The sequence below is a fragment of the Carassius auratus genome, chromosome 8 (assembly GCF_003368295.1).
Source record: "Carassius auratus strain Wakin chromosome 8, ASM336829v1, whole genome shotgun sequence".
In the NCBI taxonomy this organism is placed as follows: Eukaryota; Metazoa; Chordata; class Actinopteri; order Cypriniformes; family Cyprinidae; genus Carassius; species Carassius auratus.
In genome coordinates this window covers 7,178,157-7,192,953 of record NC_039250.1, presented here as the reverse complement: position 1 = coordinate 7,192,953, position 14,797 = coordinate 7,178,157, and the positions used below count along the sequence as shown (strand labels likewise).

The window sequence follows — 14,797 nt, the reverse complement described above, 5'->3', positions numbered from 1 at the left end:
ATTGCACAAGTGTCACATTTACTCTTGCTTTAGTCATACATTAAAAAAAAATATCACATTTGAATATTCATTAAATTAGTTACAGGAGTCGGTCTGTTGTTTTTGAAAAGTAAAATTAAAAGGCTGACACAAAATGAAGGTTTTAAAAATAAGCGTGGTTTATAAAACCCAAATATGACAGGATCACCAAAGTGTATACAGAAACACAAATGAGATCATCAGTGGAACCATCATAGGAATACACTTAACATTTACAAACTACTCTGTAAAAGGGGGACATTTTCTCTCTTTTTATATCTCTATTTAATCACAGAACCACATTTTTTTCACTTTTTCTCTAAGTCTTTACTACCTCAAAAGTACAACCATCTATCATCTACAAACAGCATCACAGTCAAGTATTTAAGAAGGGATACAACATCAAGATAGGAGTTAGAAAAGATGCAGAGATATCAAGCACTTAACATCATGGGTTTAGCAAGCAATCAAGTCGACATAGTTTTCCCCCACATGAAGAAATGATGTCAGGGCTTGTGTAATTTCCCAGTTCTGTATTTGTAATAGTAAAAAAAAGTACAAAATAAAAATCCTACATTTTGAAGGTTCGTCTCATAACAGAACCCCTAGATAGGGTGCTAAATGAGAATGTTAACATGTCCCAATCGTCTCCCAATCCTCCCCAGCCAGATCAGTTCACGATATCGACCTAAAACCACCGTCACCCAACAAGTCCTGTCAAATAAGCACAAACCCTGTGAATGAAAGTGTTAGGAGTAGAAATATACACCTACTGTGGATAAAACCGATCACATTCCGTATTCACAAAAGCATCTTAAGTTACACTATTTCGACATAATTCACATATGTAAGACTGTGACTAATCAAAAATGCCCTTCATCTACTATAATACTGCTCATTTAAAGCAAGTCTCCAACTTGTACATAAATAATTAGTACAATAAATGAACAGACATTCTTTTACACATTTAAAATATCAAAAATTAAACTATTTACAGTGCAAAACAAAAGCAGCATGCAGGCAAGACAATTGGCAATTTATTACAAAAAGCACTGGATGGGGCAAATTTGTGCTCAGCATCCACATACGGTGATATTGGTTCAGAAAGTGTCTCATTTCTACATTTTTTTGTGTGCCACTTGATAGTCTACTCAATAAAGGATTCAGTCAGTTCTCAGAGTCAAGAACTAAAGACAGCAAAGACACAGTATGCCAAAAGATCATTTTGAGAACAACAAGATTGACATTTCATTAATATTAAAGGACAAGGACCACACGTTAACACAGTAACACCACATTTTCAATGAGGATAACACTCTATAATCTTTTGCAACCACAAATCACATGTAGTTTTTCCTTTCTTCTGTTAGACTTGTAATCAAACTATGAACATTTAAATTTAGCCTTAATGTGTAAAAAAATAAATAAAAAAACCTTAGTCAACAAAAATGTTACAAACACAACACCTGCTATCTGTACATTGTTTTTCGTTAGCATTAACACTATTCTTTTAAAAAGCAAATAAGAAGAAAGATTGTGAAGACAAAGCCATCTTTTCATTTGATTTTAGTTACAGCTGAAAGATTGTGCTTGCAAAAATACAAGGACGCATGCTGCTGAAAGAGTATCATAATAAAGTAAAAGCTGAAAAAATTAATCAAAACATACATATCAGCTAAAACAGCCCTGGTGTTTTCTTTTCTACTTTGATGAAAACGATGGATATTAATCATAATAAAAGTCATTGTAAGTTAAAATGACAGTCCTCACTCTCTGCTGTCGAAGCATGATTATAAAGAGGCGAAAAACAGACGCTTTTCTCCTAAATAAGCTGTTTGAAATTCAGACACTATGTATGAAAATGTATGAAAGACAAAGTAGTTGTACCTGTCTCGCAAAAATGCACATTATAAATGTGCATTATAGAGCACATACAATCAAATTTTTTCATTAAAATGTCAAACTAATTCTAAAGATATTGCCACATTCATCAAGCATACAAATAATCAAACTGTGATCATATTTAAGATGTTGGCGAGGAAAAAGCTGGAACTACTTTTTGATGCACAACATTTCATATAGATTAACACAATACAAAACTGATATCCCAACCATAATAATTATAATCGACTGGCAGTCTTAGCATTTCCTCTTTGGCTTGCAGTGGTAAAGGCAATGCTTAATAAGTGATACAAAAAGCCATATAGGAAACACATTAGTTCAATAAAAATGTATCCACTTCCATTCAGTTTGCAGTTGGGTGACAATTATTCCTGAATCTATTCCATTTAGTGCATCATTACATTTGAAATAGTTCACAGAATCATCTGATCTTTTTTTTTTTTTCAAATAGTATTTGAAATATTAACCAGCAATGTCAGGTTTACTTACAGTAGTTTCACTGGTCAAAGTATCAATGAAAATAACAATTCTATTCATCAGCAGGAGGACAGCAGAATATAAACTTTTAGTTTAACATCAGCCATCATTCCCCAAAAGAACACACACACAAACTCCATTTTTTCAAACATAAACCATACATGGCAAAAATATGACAGCTTTGATATCAAAGCAATGCATGTTTAAAAAAAAAGTTGCATATTAAGTATGATGAAACAATAACTCTCTTAGCATTATACATATGTTTTTCATGATTTAGAAATATGAAGCATTTCCAAAAAGTGCCACCAGGGCCGTACTCTGATGTCATGACAACTAATAAACTAATAAAATGAAAGAAAAAACAACTAAAAGAATATAACAAACATCAGCTACTGAGCTGTTGTTATTTGTTAATGCGCTGCAGTTATAGTGTGCGACTTGAGTCCGTGCAGTGTACGATATATTATTCTTTCATATCATAACTCTCCTCCCTGTTGTTCCTAGTTATTATTTTAAGTTTGTAAACAGTCATATGCAGTAATATAGATTCAAAAAGCTAAACAAATGTACAAAAAAAAGTATCAATATAGAAGAACAAAATGACAAAGTCTAATAAAAAAAGTACCTTGAGGAAAACTCCACACTTGGCTTTTCCGTGCGTGTGTATATCTTGTTGTATGTGTGTGTTAGTGTTTGTGCGATGTCACTGTTGTGTCCTGATATGTCTCACGGCTGTTTTTGTGCTTAACTCTGTCCACTGCTCTGTCGTTGTATGGTTTGCTGAGTGCTGAAAAGAGAGAGTGTGTATATATATTTTTGTATCTGTGTGTGTTTGGGGTCAGGTGTGTTGAGGCAGCTCTGTGAGGAACCAACAGAAAGCAGAGACAGGCGGCGTGACAGCGAGATCTGGGTTCAGCTGAAGGCCTCATCATCCGTATCTTCAATGAGCACCTTAGTATCTTTCTTAGACCTGTCAGAAAAACACATATGTATTAATATGCCACTTAGCGACTTCAGATGTTTGAAGATTTTGGTTTTGCCAAAATGTCATATCAAATAAATATCGTTCTTTTGAACTTTCAGGAAAAAAAGGGTTAATGGTCATGGCTTCCACAACTGTTTTTGATAAAAATAAGAAATGTTTCTTTAGCACAAATAAACATATTAGAAAAATATAGTAGCTATTATATAATAGATCCATTTTTTACACCATAATTTTTTTTAAAGAGTGTGTGTGTAACAAAATGCATTTACATAGGTTTAATTTGGTGATGTTAAATATTAAAACTTGAATAAAATCAATTAGTTTTAAATTGTTACCTTTTTCTTAGTTCATTGTATTATTGATGTTAAATAATATTTATTTTTTACTTAAAGCTGCAGTAGGTAACTTTTGTAAAAATATATTTTTTACATATTTGTTAGACCTGTCATTATGTCCTGACAGTAGAATATGAGACCGATAATCTGTGAAAAAAATCAAGCTCCTCTGGCTCCTCCCAGTGGTCCTATTGCCATTTGCAGTTATGGACCGCTCCCGGTAAGAAATCAACCAATCAGAGCTGCGGTCCGTAACTTTGTTTGTGTTCAAAATGTAAAAAAATGTATATAATAAGCGAGTACACCATGAATCCATTTTCCAAACCGTGTTTTTGGCTTGTCCTGAATCACTAGGGTGCACCTATAATAAGTGTTTATATTCTGACTATTTTAGATTGGTTCGGGGGTACCGCGGCGGAGTAACCCAGTACCTTTGTGATTCTTCATAGACATAAACAGAGAGAAGTAGTTCCAGCTACGATGTTCTTCCGCAAGAGCAAGCAGTTCTGTTTATTAACCGCTAGAGTGTCAAAAGTTACCAACTGCAGCTTTAAATACTTTTTTTCTTTCAGTGTATTGGATTATTGGTAGAGTTCAATAATATTTTTTTAACTTGAATAAAATCAATTCGTTTTTTATTTTGAACATTTTTGCAGTGAATTGGATTACATGTTTATTAATGAGTTGTTTATGAAAGTTTTTGAAGTCTTATCAGTAATTTTATTGAATATGAATTATATACAGGATGTATACAGGTTATACTTATAACTCTGTTTAATATGTATGATATATACAATATAAAAATCTAAATATAAAATAAAATCTAATATACAAATCTCTTACTGTGAGGATAGCAGGGGACGTCGTAAGGACAGGCTGTAGCTCCGTTTCCAGCTCTTTTTGCCCTGCCTGTTCCGGACTCCATCCTCCTGGTCCATCATCTGCTCCAGCAGGGTCTGGTCATCAGCGTTTAGAGGAGCCACTGAGATGTCCCGCACCGCTCGGAACTCACCGCAGTTATTCAAGTGCTCATTCTCAAGACGGAAGAAGTTCCACACGAAACGTCTACAGGGAGAAAAAAATAAGAGTTTCAAAAAATGGGCTTTGTGAGGGAGCTGGAGGGGCTTTGTGAATCCATGAAAAACTAATAATTACTCAAATCAGAAAAATGTAAAATAAAATAAACATTTTATTTCTTTACCGCATGTCATGTGACCATTAGCCAACAACAGAAAACAACGAATGTGGATGTGTTGTTAAATTACTGAAATTCTGAGGGGTAACTTTTTTTAGCTCAAAGGGACTGGGCTGATAAAAATTTGGGAATCCCTGTTTCACACAATCATCTCACCTAAACACTTCCAGAGGAGCTAAAATGGTGACCACGATGTCCTCGATGGAAGGAATGGCAGTCATGGAAGTCAGAGAGATCTGCAGTGTCCAGGCGAAGCGCAGGATCACATCTTCAATAATGGCACAGTAGTAGTAGGCCTAAGAGGAAGAGGAAGTGACATCATGACAACTGGTGGTGACAGATAAATATCCCTGCTGAAAATGAAAACATCTTAAACCAACCTAAGCTGGTCTGCTGGGCTTCAACTGGTTTTGGGCACCAACTAAACCAGTTTAAAGGGATACTCCACCCCAAAATGAACATTTTGTAATCAATCACTTACCCCCATGTCATTACAAACCTGTAAAAGCTTTGTTCGTCTTCAGAATACAATTTAAGATATTTTGGATGAAAACCGGGAGGCTTGTGACTGTCCCATTGACAGCAAAATAAATTACACTGTCAAGGTCCAGAAAAGTATGAAAGACATCGTCAGAATAGTCCATCTGCCATCAGTGGTTCAACCGTAAAGTTATGAAGTGACAAGAATACTTTTTGTACACAAAGAACAAAAATAATGACTTTATTCAACAATTCCTGTCAGCGGTGTCCTCTGTGTCTCTCCACATCACTCAAACTGCCTAAGCTCTTCTGTGTCAGCCGCGACACAAGGATGCGCTGTTTCTATGTGTATTTATGCTTTGATTTGAAAAAAAACAAAAACAAAAAACACAGGAGACTGTTGACAAAATAATTGTTGAATAAAGTCATTATTATTGCTTTCTTCATGTACAAAAAGTATTCTCGTCACATCATAACATTACGGTTGAACCACTGATGGCAGATGGACTATTCTGACGATGCTTTTCATACTTTTCTGGACTTTGACAGTGTAATTTACTTGGCAGTCAATGGAACAGTCACAAGCCTCCCGGTTTTCATCCAAAATATCTTAAACTGTGTTCCGAAGACAAACAAAGGTTTTACAGATTTGGAATGACACGGGGGTAAGTGATTAATGACAACATTTTTATTTTGGGGTGGAGTATGCCGCACGTCCTGATTTTGCCAAGTCCGATGTGTTCCTAGGTCAACATATTTTGTTGACCCTGGAACAACATTTTACTCCAAAAATATATTCTTAACCATATCCCTACACCTAAACCTAACCTTAACCATGAGTAATCCCTAAAATCAGAGGAAATGGTAGATGAATGACACTGATGTACAAGCACCAAACACTGATTTTAAGCATAAACTTCACAAAATCTATAAACTGGTTCTTCAAATCTGATTGGTTAATCACAATGTTGTTCCAGGGTCAACAACGATGTTGTCCCAGGAACATGTCTCACTTGGTAAAATCAGGTTAGGCGAGTATGCCTTTAAGGGCAGCAAACCAACTGTTAAGAAGGATTATTTTGCTTTGCTCCTCGGAAGGTTTGAACCTACTTTGTGCTCACCAGAGCAGATTTTTGACCATTACGCAACACATTTTACAATATGTTTTGACATTCCATATGGTGCATTAAGTTTGTATTATTATTTTCTGCCATATCTTACTTTATGTGGGTAAACAATCTCCTCTCTCAGGAAGGTATTCTCGCCTGCATTGCGGTCAAAAAGACCCCAGTCCATCTTCAGATCCCAGATCAGTGTGTAGAGTGAACTGACGACTGAAGACAGGATCAGCATGTAGAAAAACACCTCAGCATCATTGTGTTTCTGATCTGAAACGGAGGAAGTGAATTTTACATCACCACTATGTCCACTAGAGGGAGACGGTTTACCATCCATCTACACTTCAAACATAAGTTGGATTCAAGATATTACATATTTTGTTTTTGTTTGAGACCAGTGTTTGCAGTACTAATGCCATTGTGTCTATGGTTTTTCATCCAGGACACTGAAAGATCATTCAATGTCAAATGACATTGTAATATAACAAGGTGTTTATATTATTAAAACAATACAATGACTAAAATGCTTTGCCACCTTTAATTAAAGTTACTACTAGAACAATAAAACTATTTTGATAAAGAATAAAATCTAATTAGCCTGTACTATTTTTAACCTTTGCTGCATATGCATATAATAATGCAGTTTCTTGCAAACTGAAATAAGCATATTAGATGCATTTCTAAAGGATTATTTGACACTGAAGGCTAAAAACGAATGCTAAAAATCCAGCTTTGCCATTAAATGAATACATTACATTTAAAATATATGAACATAGAAAACAGTAATTTTTTTTAACTGCTTTAAAATATTTTTACATTTCTGATCAGATAGATGCATGACAATGTATTGTGGTGACAGAATATTTTGGATCATATAAATGAAACCTTAGAGAGCATAAAATACTTTCTTTCAAAAACATCAACAAATCTTACAAACCTTCTGAACAACAGAGTATATCCAGGCATTTTTACATTACTCTTTTACAAAATTAATACATCACATATAAATCTTACTATTCTAACTCCTTACTCTCATTTATAACAAGTATATAACTACATGTAATTTGATCAGCAGCTATTTTTGCTGCAACTAAGACCAATATTACCAATAATACATCCCTTAAACATAAATAACCCAGGAGTAGCTGCATATAATCTGTTGAAAGGCAGAGGATAAAAGCTGTATGGGAAATGAAATTAGCAGCTAGTATTGATGATGAGGCATGGGAGAACATATGGAACCATGCCAGACGATATCCATTTTGCACAAGGGCAATCCAATACAAAAACAGAGTAGGCAGAGCTGAAATATAAGAGTAAGAGGCATCCTGCAGTACAATATTAGAGCATCAGCTTAAGTTAATAGGGGGCGAGACATTTAGAAGATAGTGGAAAAGTGCAGGTCTCAGGTGAGTGAATGGTTAAATCTCTTAGGCCTCAGACAGCAGACGGGGCTGAATCTGGAATAGGCCCATCAGTCTTAATAAAGCCTCTCACACGATGCCATCCAGGCACCAGGAAACCAGCGGAGGACATTATTCGCCGGAACACATAATAGCCATGTCCATCCTATTTCAGCCTGATCTACGAGTGCCCATGTTGAATATGGTGTCCTGAGATTACCCGAAAATCCAGATGTTCACCCCATGAGACCCTTTAAGAGTGCAATGCTAATCTCTTCACACAGGCCAGAGGCAATCTGGAGAAGCTTGGGCTGATTTTCAGTCTATTGTTTCACACTTTACAATGCAAGATATTTCTCTATTTAATACACATGAATGACAGATCATTATTATTGCACTTTGACAAAAAATTTTGTTCAACCTTACCAAAATTAGATCACCTACAAAAACTAAGGCATTTACCTTTAAAAGTCTTAAGGTACAGGGGCAAAAATAGCAAAAGTAATTCAGATTTTTATGGTGCTTGTAACCTTCCTAATATTTAATGACAAGTAAAATACTATGAAAGTAAATTTAAGTGATTATCTATACCATTCTAATGTTTGGAGTCATTAGTCAGTAATATAAATATAAATATATATATATATATATATATATATATATATATATATATATATATATATATATATATATATATATATATATATATATATACACACACACGCACACACACACGCACGCGCGCACACACACATTCATTCATTCTTTCATTCATTCATTCAGCAAGCCTCTATTTTATATAATTGCTGTTTTGTTTCTGAAAAAAAAAAGTATGGTGGTCCCAACAAAAATATTAAGCGGCACAACAGTTCATTTGAATATTCATCAAAAAGTAAGGTTAAAAGTTAAAGTTTAAACTGCATTGTTACACATGGTGTTTACTATATTTATTAGATTTTTACTGTATTTCTGATCAGATAAATGCAGCCACTGTGAGCATAAAAGACCAACCAACCTCTAATTTTTTAACAGTAATGTTCACGAAAATATTTGGCCCATTATATTTTTTCTTTCAATAAGACATTTGGATATATATCAAATGGATATGCAAATTACGGCCAAATTGAGTTTAGCAACATTCATCAATAACTGCAAATTAGGCCAATAAACAGAAGTGTTATTTATGTGTTATTACTTATTGTATCAATTCCAGACTCCTTGTCAACTTATAATACACATTTCTGTTTTCAATGATTCAGTGAAAATTAAGTGAATATTCTATTAAATATTTGATCTAATTTGTCATCATTATATTTAAATACAGGCCATCTGCCACCCTACTCTTTAGATATCAGCATCGGCCATTAAAAAACCCATATCAGTCGACCACTACTGGTCACACTGAACTTTGAGTTTTTCTCATTAATACAATGGCAGATTTATGTAAACATGAACCACGGTGACCCAAACCCATTTCCCTGAGGACCACAAATCCCTCTCAATATCCCTCTGAGTGCTCGGACGCACAAGAAATTGTTTTCATCCTTTCAACACTGACAGCTTTCAAGTGTCTTCGGTAATAGAGTACAGAATGGGGAACAGAATGTGTCAGTCTCTGCACCTGACCACGGGATGGCTACATGACAAAAGAAATGAAAAAAACAAATGAATAGAATAAAAACAGCATCATTGAATTTTTTTTTTTTTTCAATCCAAACCAATACTGACCATAAATGTTAATCTGTCCTAAACTCTAATATTTATGCACATGCTGGGGGTCAACATTAAAACAGTGAAGTTAAAAATCAAGCTGTGATGTGTGACTACATAGTCAATCATTCCTGCATTATCAATCTTGTCCATATGTATTCCTGGGTACATGTGGTCCACAGGAAACAGTTTAAACCAGTCTAATGAAGCCATCAGAGAAGATAAACACCTGTCCATGTACACATCTCTATAGCTCTCCTCTAAAATGCTTGTTTTGATCAAAGATCCAGGTCTGATATAGGAGTGAGAGAGAGAAAAAAATCCAATCATAGTTTAGTGCTTCAGAGCTTCATCATTATTCTAGCGATACACTCACACTGTTCTGTCTCGCCACAGGCAGGCAATTACAGCTCAACCTCCTCTGGATAGGCAATTTTTCTTCATTTCCTCTTTTCTTTTTCACTATCTCACTTCATATTTTCTCTCCCCTTTAATCGGTTGTTAGTGTTCACATAGCATCGTTGTTTGCATTTTGCTCTGTCTTGTTGGATGTCACCGAGTTCTTCAGCTGAGTTTAAGCTCAAATCGACATTTCTTATTAAAGTTTAAATAAAATCTTTGAGGATATTGACTCTCTACCATTTCTGCAATCAGTTCTACAATGAAACAGAGCAGTTAAACATGAAAGCAGGTGTAATGATGGATAAGAACCACTTACCAATGCAAAACTTGTGTTCATAATGCCAAGATGCAGGGTGAGTAACACATTTAACTTCAATAATTAAAGTTAGGTTTCAAATCTAGATTTTTATCACTAAGCCACTCTCCACATGGGGAAACAGTAATGCTATTCATCTCTACCACTATTCTCAATCCCACACATCTGTTTGGCTCATGACTATGTTAATTTAAACATTACTTTTGCTCAGACATGTTGCATTCCTTTGGGATTTGCTTACATGAAAACTAAAATAAATTGAATCCACAGACTCATTTATCCGGGCAGCTTACTAGAGCGAACATCAGTTTCAATCAGGGCACGAATGATGGAGGTGATTTCTGATGAATTCATATATTAAACAGGCTCTCTGCCAGGAACGTCTCGAGCGGATCCTAATGAATGCATCAAATGCGTGGCAAGGTTAGATGAGGCCTCTTTTAGTCATATGAGGCAGATGCTCTGGGCTGAGGTCCAGACTTCATCTATATCACTGATACAGAGATGTTTCTAATACACACTGAAGTCTAGAGCAAAATGCACCCATGCTTGATATTTAAACTGACATTTAAGGGAAAAAACTGGAAAATAAATAATGAAATGGATGAAACGGCTTAGCCGAGTGCTTCGAGATCGATTTTGGCTGAAATTGTCTTTCTGAAGAGATACTGAAAAGCATGGAAGCTGACTGTTTGATAAGAGAGTGAAACAGACATGTTTGAGCAGCAGATGGATTTCAGTGGCAGAATATTCAGAGGGTAATTGCAGATAGAGACGTGGGATATGTCTGGAATCTTAATGGCATGCTTTTAAACTCTTTAAGAGTTCATATGAACCAAACGCAGGATTATTACTGTGATTGAATGCATTCTGTTTTGCACTGTTTTGGTGGAGTCTCAGGTCATGTTCCCTCATAATGTTTATTTATTTGTTTGTTTGCTTATGTTATTTTTGTGCTATTATTCACACACGCATGTTGGTTGATAACATAACTGCAATAAAGTAACAGCCTAGTTAACAATACTTGTTTACATAGGATATATAATGTATTTTATATTATTTAGGCACTTAGGCTATAGTTTGATAGAATGTTCTAATTCAATTTGCCATGGGAAAGTCAATCTAACTTAACATCTTCTTATGTTGATATTGTTTATTTCTTTCTCCCTAACAGTTCGTCAGGCTCTTAATGATTTAATTCATGCCATCTCTTGGACTATGCGAAGGCCATCATTAGAACCCTTACACTTGCTCTTATGAAAATGTACCATGGTTCTTAACTGTAGAATGTTATAGCATTTTTAAGTGGCAATTTCTCAATAAATTCAAATAGTACACACATTTTACCATCAGCTTCGCGATAGGAATGGCTCATGCACATTTAAAAAACTGTGCTTCATTCATATTGTGCTGAAAACTGCTCCTTTCGGTTCGTACATGAAGTTAGCACTTATAAAACTACAGAAGGCACATTTTAAATAATTAATTAATAGCTTGATCCTGTGTTTCCATTAACCATGGTATAAATATTTGGTGGGTTGTACTAGGTTTTGGGTGTTTTGTGGTGTTTGCTGACAAATTAGTTTTTATAAAGCATGCAGGTCTTTTTTAAATGCATAAATGTAATGCCAACCGGTTTTCTATAACTCTTTTTATGTTATAAAAATGTCCCAGTTTTTGTGCAATTCATCTCTAACATACAACTTGCTATATAAATCAAGAATCTAACAGACAAGGACAGGCTCAGGGTCATTTTTTCTTTCTCTGCTTTTCTCAAAACATGCTTTTGTTGCCCATTCATCTGTATCTGTAGGCAAACAATGGCACCCAGGTGCTCTCTTTGTACTGAACATTTTACATCCGTCAGTGCAAGGTTATAAAAGCAAAAAGATGAAACATATAGATTTTCTTTAATCTGCTTTAAAGGGATAGTTCACACAAACCGAAAATTCTGTCATTAATTACTCACCCTCATGTCGTTCCAAACCCATAAGTCTTTTGTTCATCTTTGGAACACAAATTAAGATATTTTGATTAAATCTGACAGCTAGAAAAATTGCATCTTCAGACATACGTTGTGTTGTGGTACTGTTGAGAATGGTAGTTGAGACTGACACGGAAGAGAAGAAATCGTTGAATAAAGTCTTCATTTTTGTTTTCTTTGCACAAAAAAATTATTCTTGTAGCTTCATAAAACTGCGGTTGAATCACTGTCGTCACATGGACTATTTTAATGATGACATTGCTACCATTCTGGGCTTTGAATGTGGTAGTTGCATTGCCTTCTAAGCAGGGTCAAAAGCTCTCAGATTTCATAAAAACATCTTAATTTGTCTTCCAAAGAGGAACGAATGTCTTACAGGTTTCGAACTACATAAGGGTGAGTAATTAATGACAAAATCTTCATTTTTTGGGTGAACTATACCTTTAAACTACATTCACCAAACTTGGCACAGACTTTTCATACTGTTGTTTGTCAAGCTGATTATAACAACTGTAACATGCTTTAATAAGTGAATGTACAGGTTACATTATTTGTAATTAATTTCAGTTTGTTTGTTTTTACCTTTATGAGTTCTGTAGAGGGCTGCAAATGTGACCACAAAGAAGGTGGTGGAGTATTTCCCAGCATTCACCAGGTGAGGGAAGGCCCTCTTGGTGTCACGGTAACGTCGCAGACACTGAACAAACCGCAGCCAGGCAGGCAGACAGTGGATGATGGCCCGAACTCCATAAGAATAGCTGTTACACCTTTCATCGCCTTATGTAGAAGGAGACAATTATGAATGCACAGGAATATTTCCAAGACTGTACTCTTAATATTGTAGTAATGTTAAAGTATATAAAGTATACAAACATAAAACCTTATTTTTTTTATATGCATTTCTACAAATCAAATGATAATTATAAAATAGCACAGGACTTAACAATTAGAATTTTTATTTGAAATCTTATGCATTTAGTTTTGATAACCTGAAATATATTTCATATACAAAAATATGTAAATACGGAAACTACTGATAACTTGACCAGACTGTATTGTTGAGCTCTGTTGCTCACATTCTGTTACTCTCTCTTTGCCTTGCTCACACACTTTCCCTCCTCTTCTTTCTCAATATACTTATTTCTGAGCTGGTGTGACATTTCTGCACCATTAGACAGCAACTGCTGCTGTGAATTTCCTGGTCCATTTCACAAGATAAACTCCACTGAACCTGAAGAACTCCTGTCTGTGTTGACACTGCCAGTATAATCTTAATTCATGTGGAAGAGCAACTAATCATAACTGGCCCTTCATCTGCCATTACATCTAATGCTGAAATTAGGAGTGTTCAACATGAATGGCACAGACAGTCAAAACTGGAACCAGCACAATAAAGGATGGCTTCGTTCTGAATCAATTACCATATGTGGAGGGCAGTAAGCCGCTGCGATCTCCCCACTGCAGCTCCATGCTGTAGTAACAGACCAGGTACTCCAGATCTGACAGCACAATGACCAGAGAATTGAGTTGATCTGCCAGCCAGAAGTCTGCAAACTCCACGCGGTGGAACGGGGCGGTGAACACACGGAACTACAAACACAGAAAATATGAAGTTGAAATATTTATACTGTATACAGTGCTTAAGGTAATCACTGAGGACAATAATAAACAGGAGAAATCATCACTGGTGTTTTTTCTCTTATTATGAGGTTATGTACATAACAGCTTATCCCTGAGGCAGGGTTAACTCTATAAGACAGCGAGCAAAACCCTTAATGAGAACTCAGCTGGCTAAAAGCAAATCAATGGGGTTTTTATTGGCTGATCATCTGCTATCATCAGGTCTTTGACCTCACCAATAAACCAGCTTTAACTGTGTATAAGTAATGATGGGGTTGGATGTGTTGCACCTATCATCTAACAAACTGTGCATCATGTTTGTCACATGACTATTTATTTCATCATACACAGCTGCCTGTGATTGAGAAATGCATATGAGAAAAGTAATAATAACCATTTTTAATGCTAGAAACCATTTTAAAATAGGTTTTATGCAATGTCAAATTAAGTTATTTGGATATAGATCATGCATTATTGAATGAAGTATTTTTTCCCATGTGTGACTTCAGAGTAAACAGTCCCAGCTGCTTTGTCTTCAAATGTAGAAAATATTATTAATTGTTGAAATACTAAAAGGTTGAAAAATGTAAAAAAAAATTTAGTAAACTAATATGGGTTTACTAATCAAAAATAAAAACAAAGATTAACTTTTTATATGCATGCAAATAGAACTTTGACCAATTATAAAATAAGATATGTAAATACACAAATAACACAATTAAACTAATAAAAGAAATGAAATAATGTGAAAAAAATAAATATACTTTTAATAAATAAATAAATCATATGTACTGTACATATAAAAATAAATAATAAAAATGACATAATAAGACAACAAAAACAATTGAA

The 14,797-nt window shown here is 34.9% G+C and overlaps 1 protein-coding gene across 1 annotated transcript in view; it reads right to left on the bottom strand.

Moving 5' to 3' along the window:
* Window positions 1-136: 136 nt before the first annotated feature.
* LOC113107133 (xenotropic and polytropic retrovirus receptor 1 homolog) overlaps window positions 137-14,797 on the bottom strand; it is a 67,834-nt gene continuing 53,173 nt past the window's right edge. The window contains exons 10-15 of the mRNA XM_026269398.1: window positions 13,750-13,918; window positions 12,911-13,105; window positions 6,617-6,783; window positions 5,072-5,211; window positions 4,564-4,785; window positions 137-3,370 (exon numbers count right to left, since the gene is read on the bottom strand). Of these exons, the coding sequence (XP_026125183.1) occupies window positions 3,313-3,370; window positions 4,564-4,785; window positions 5,072-5,211; window positions 6,617-6,783; window positions 12,911-13,105; window positions 13,750-13,918 (951 nt within the window). The 3' untranslated portion in view covers window positions 137-3,312. The remainder of the gene's footprint in view (window positions 3,371-4,563; window positions 4,786-5,071; window positions 5,212-6,616; window positions 6,784-12,910; window positions 13,106-13,749; window positions 13,919-14,797) is intronic.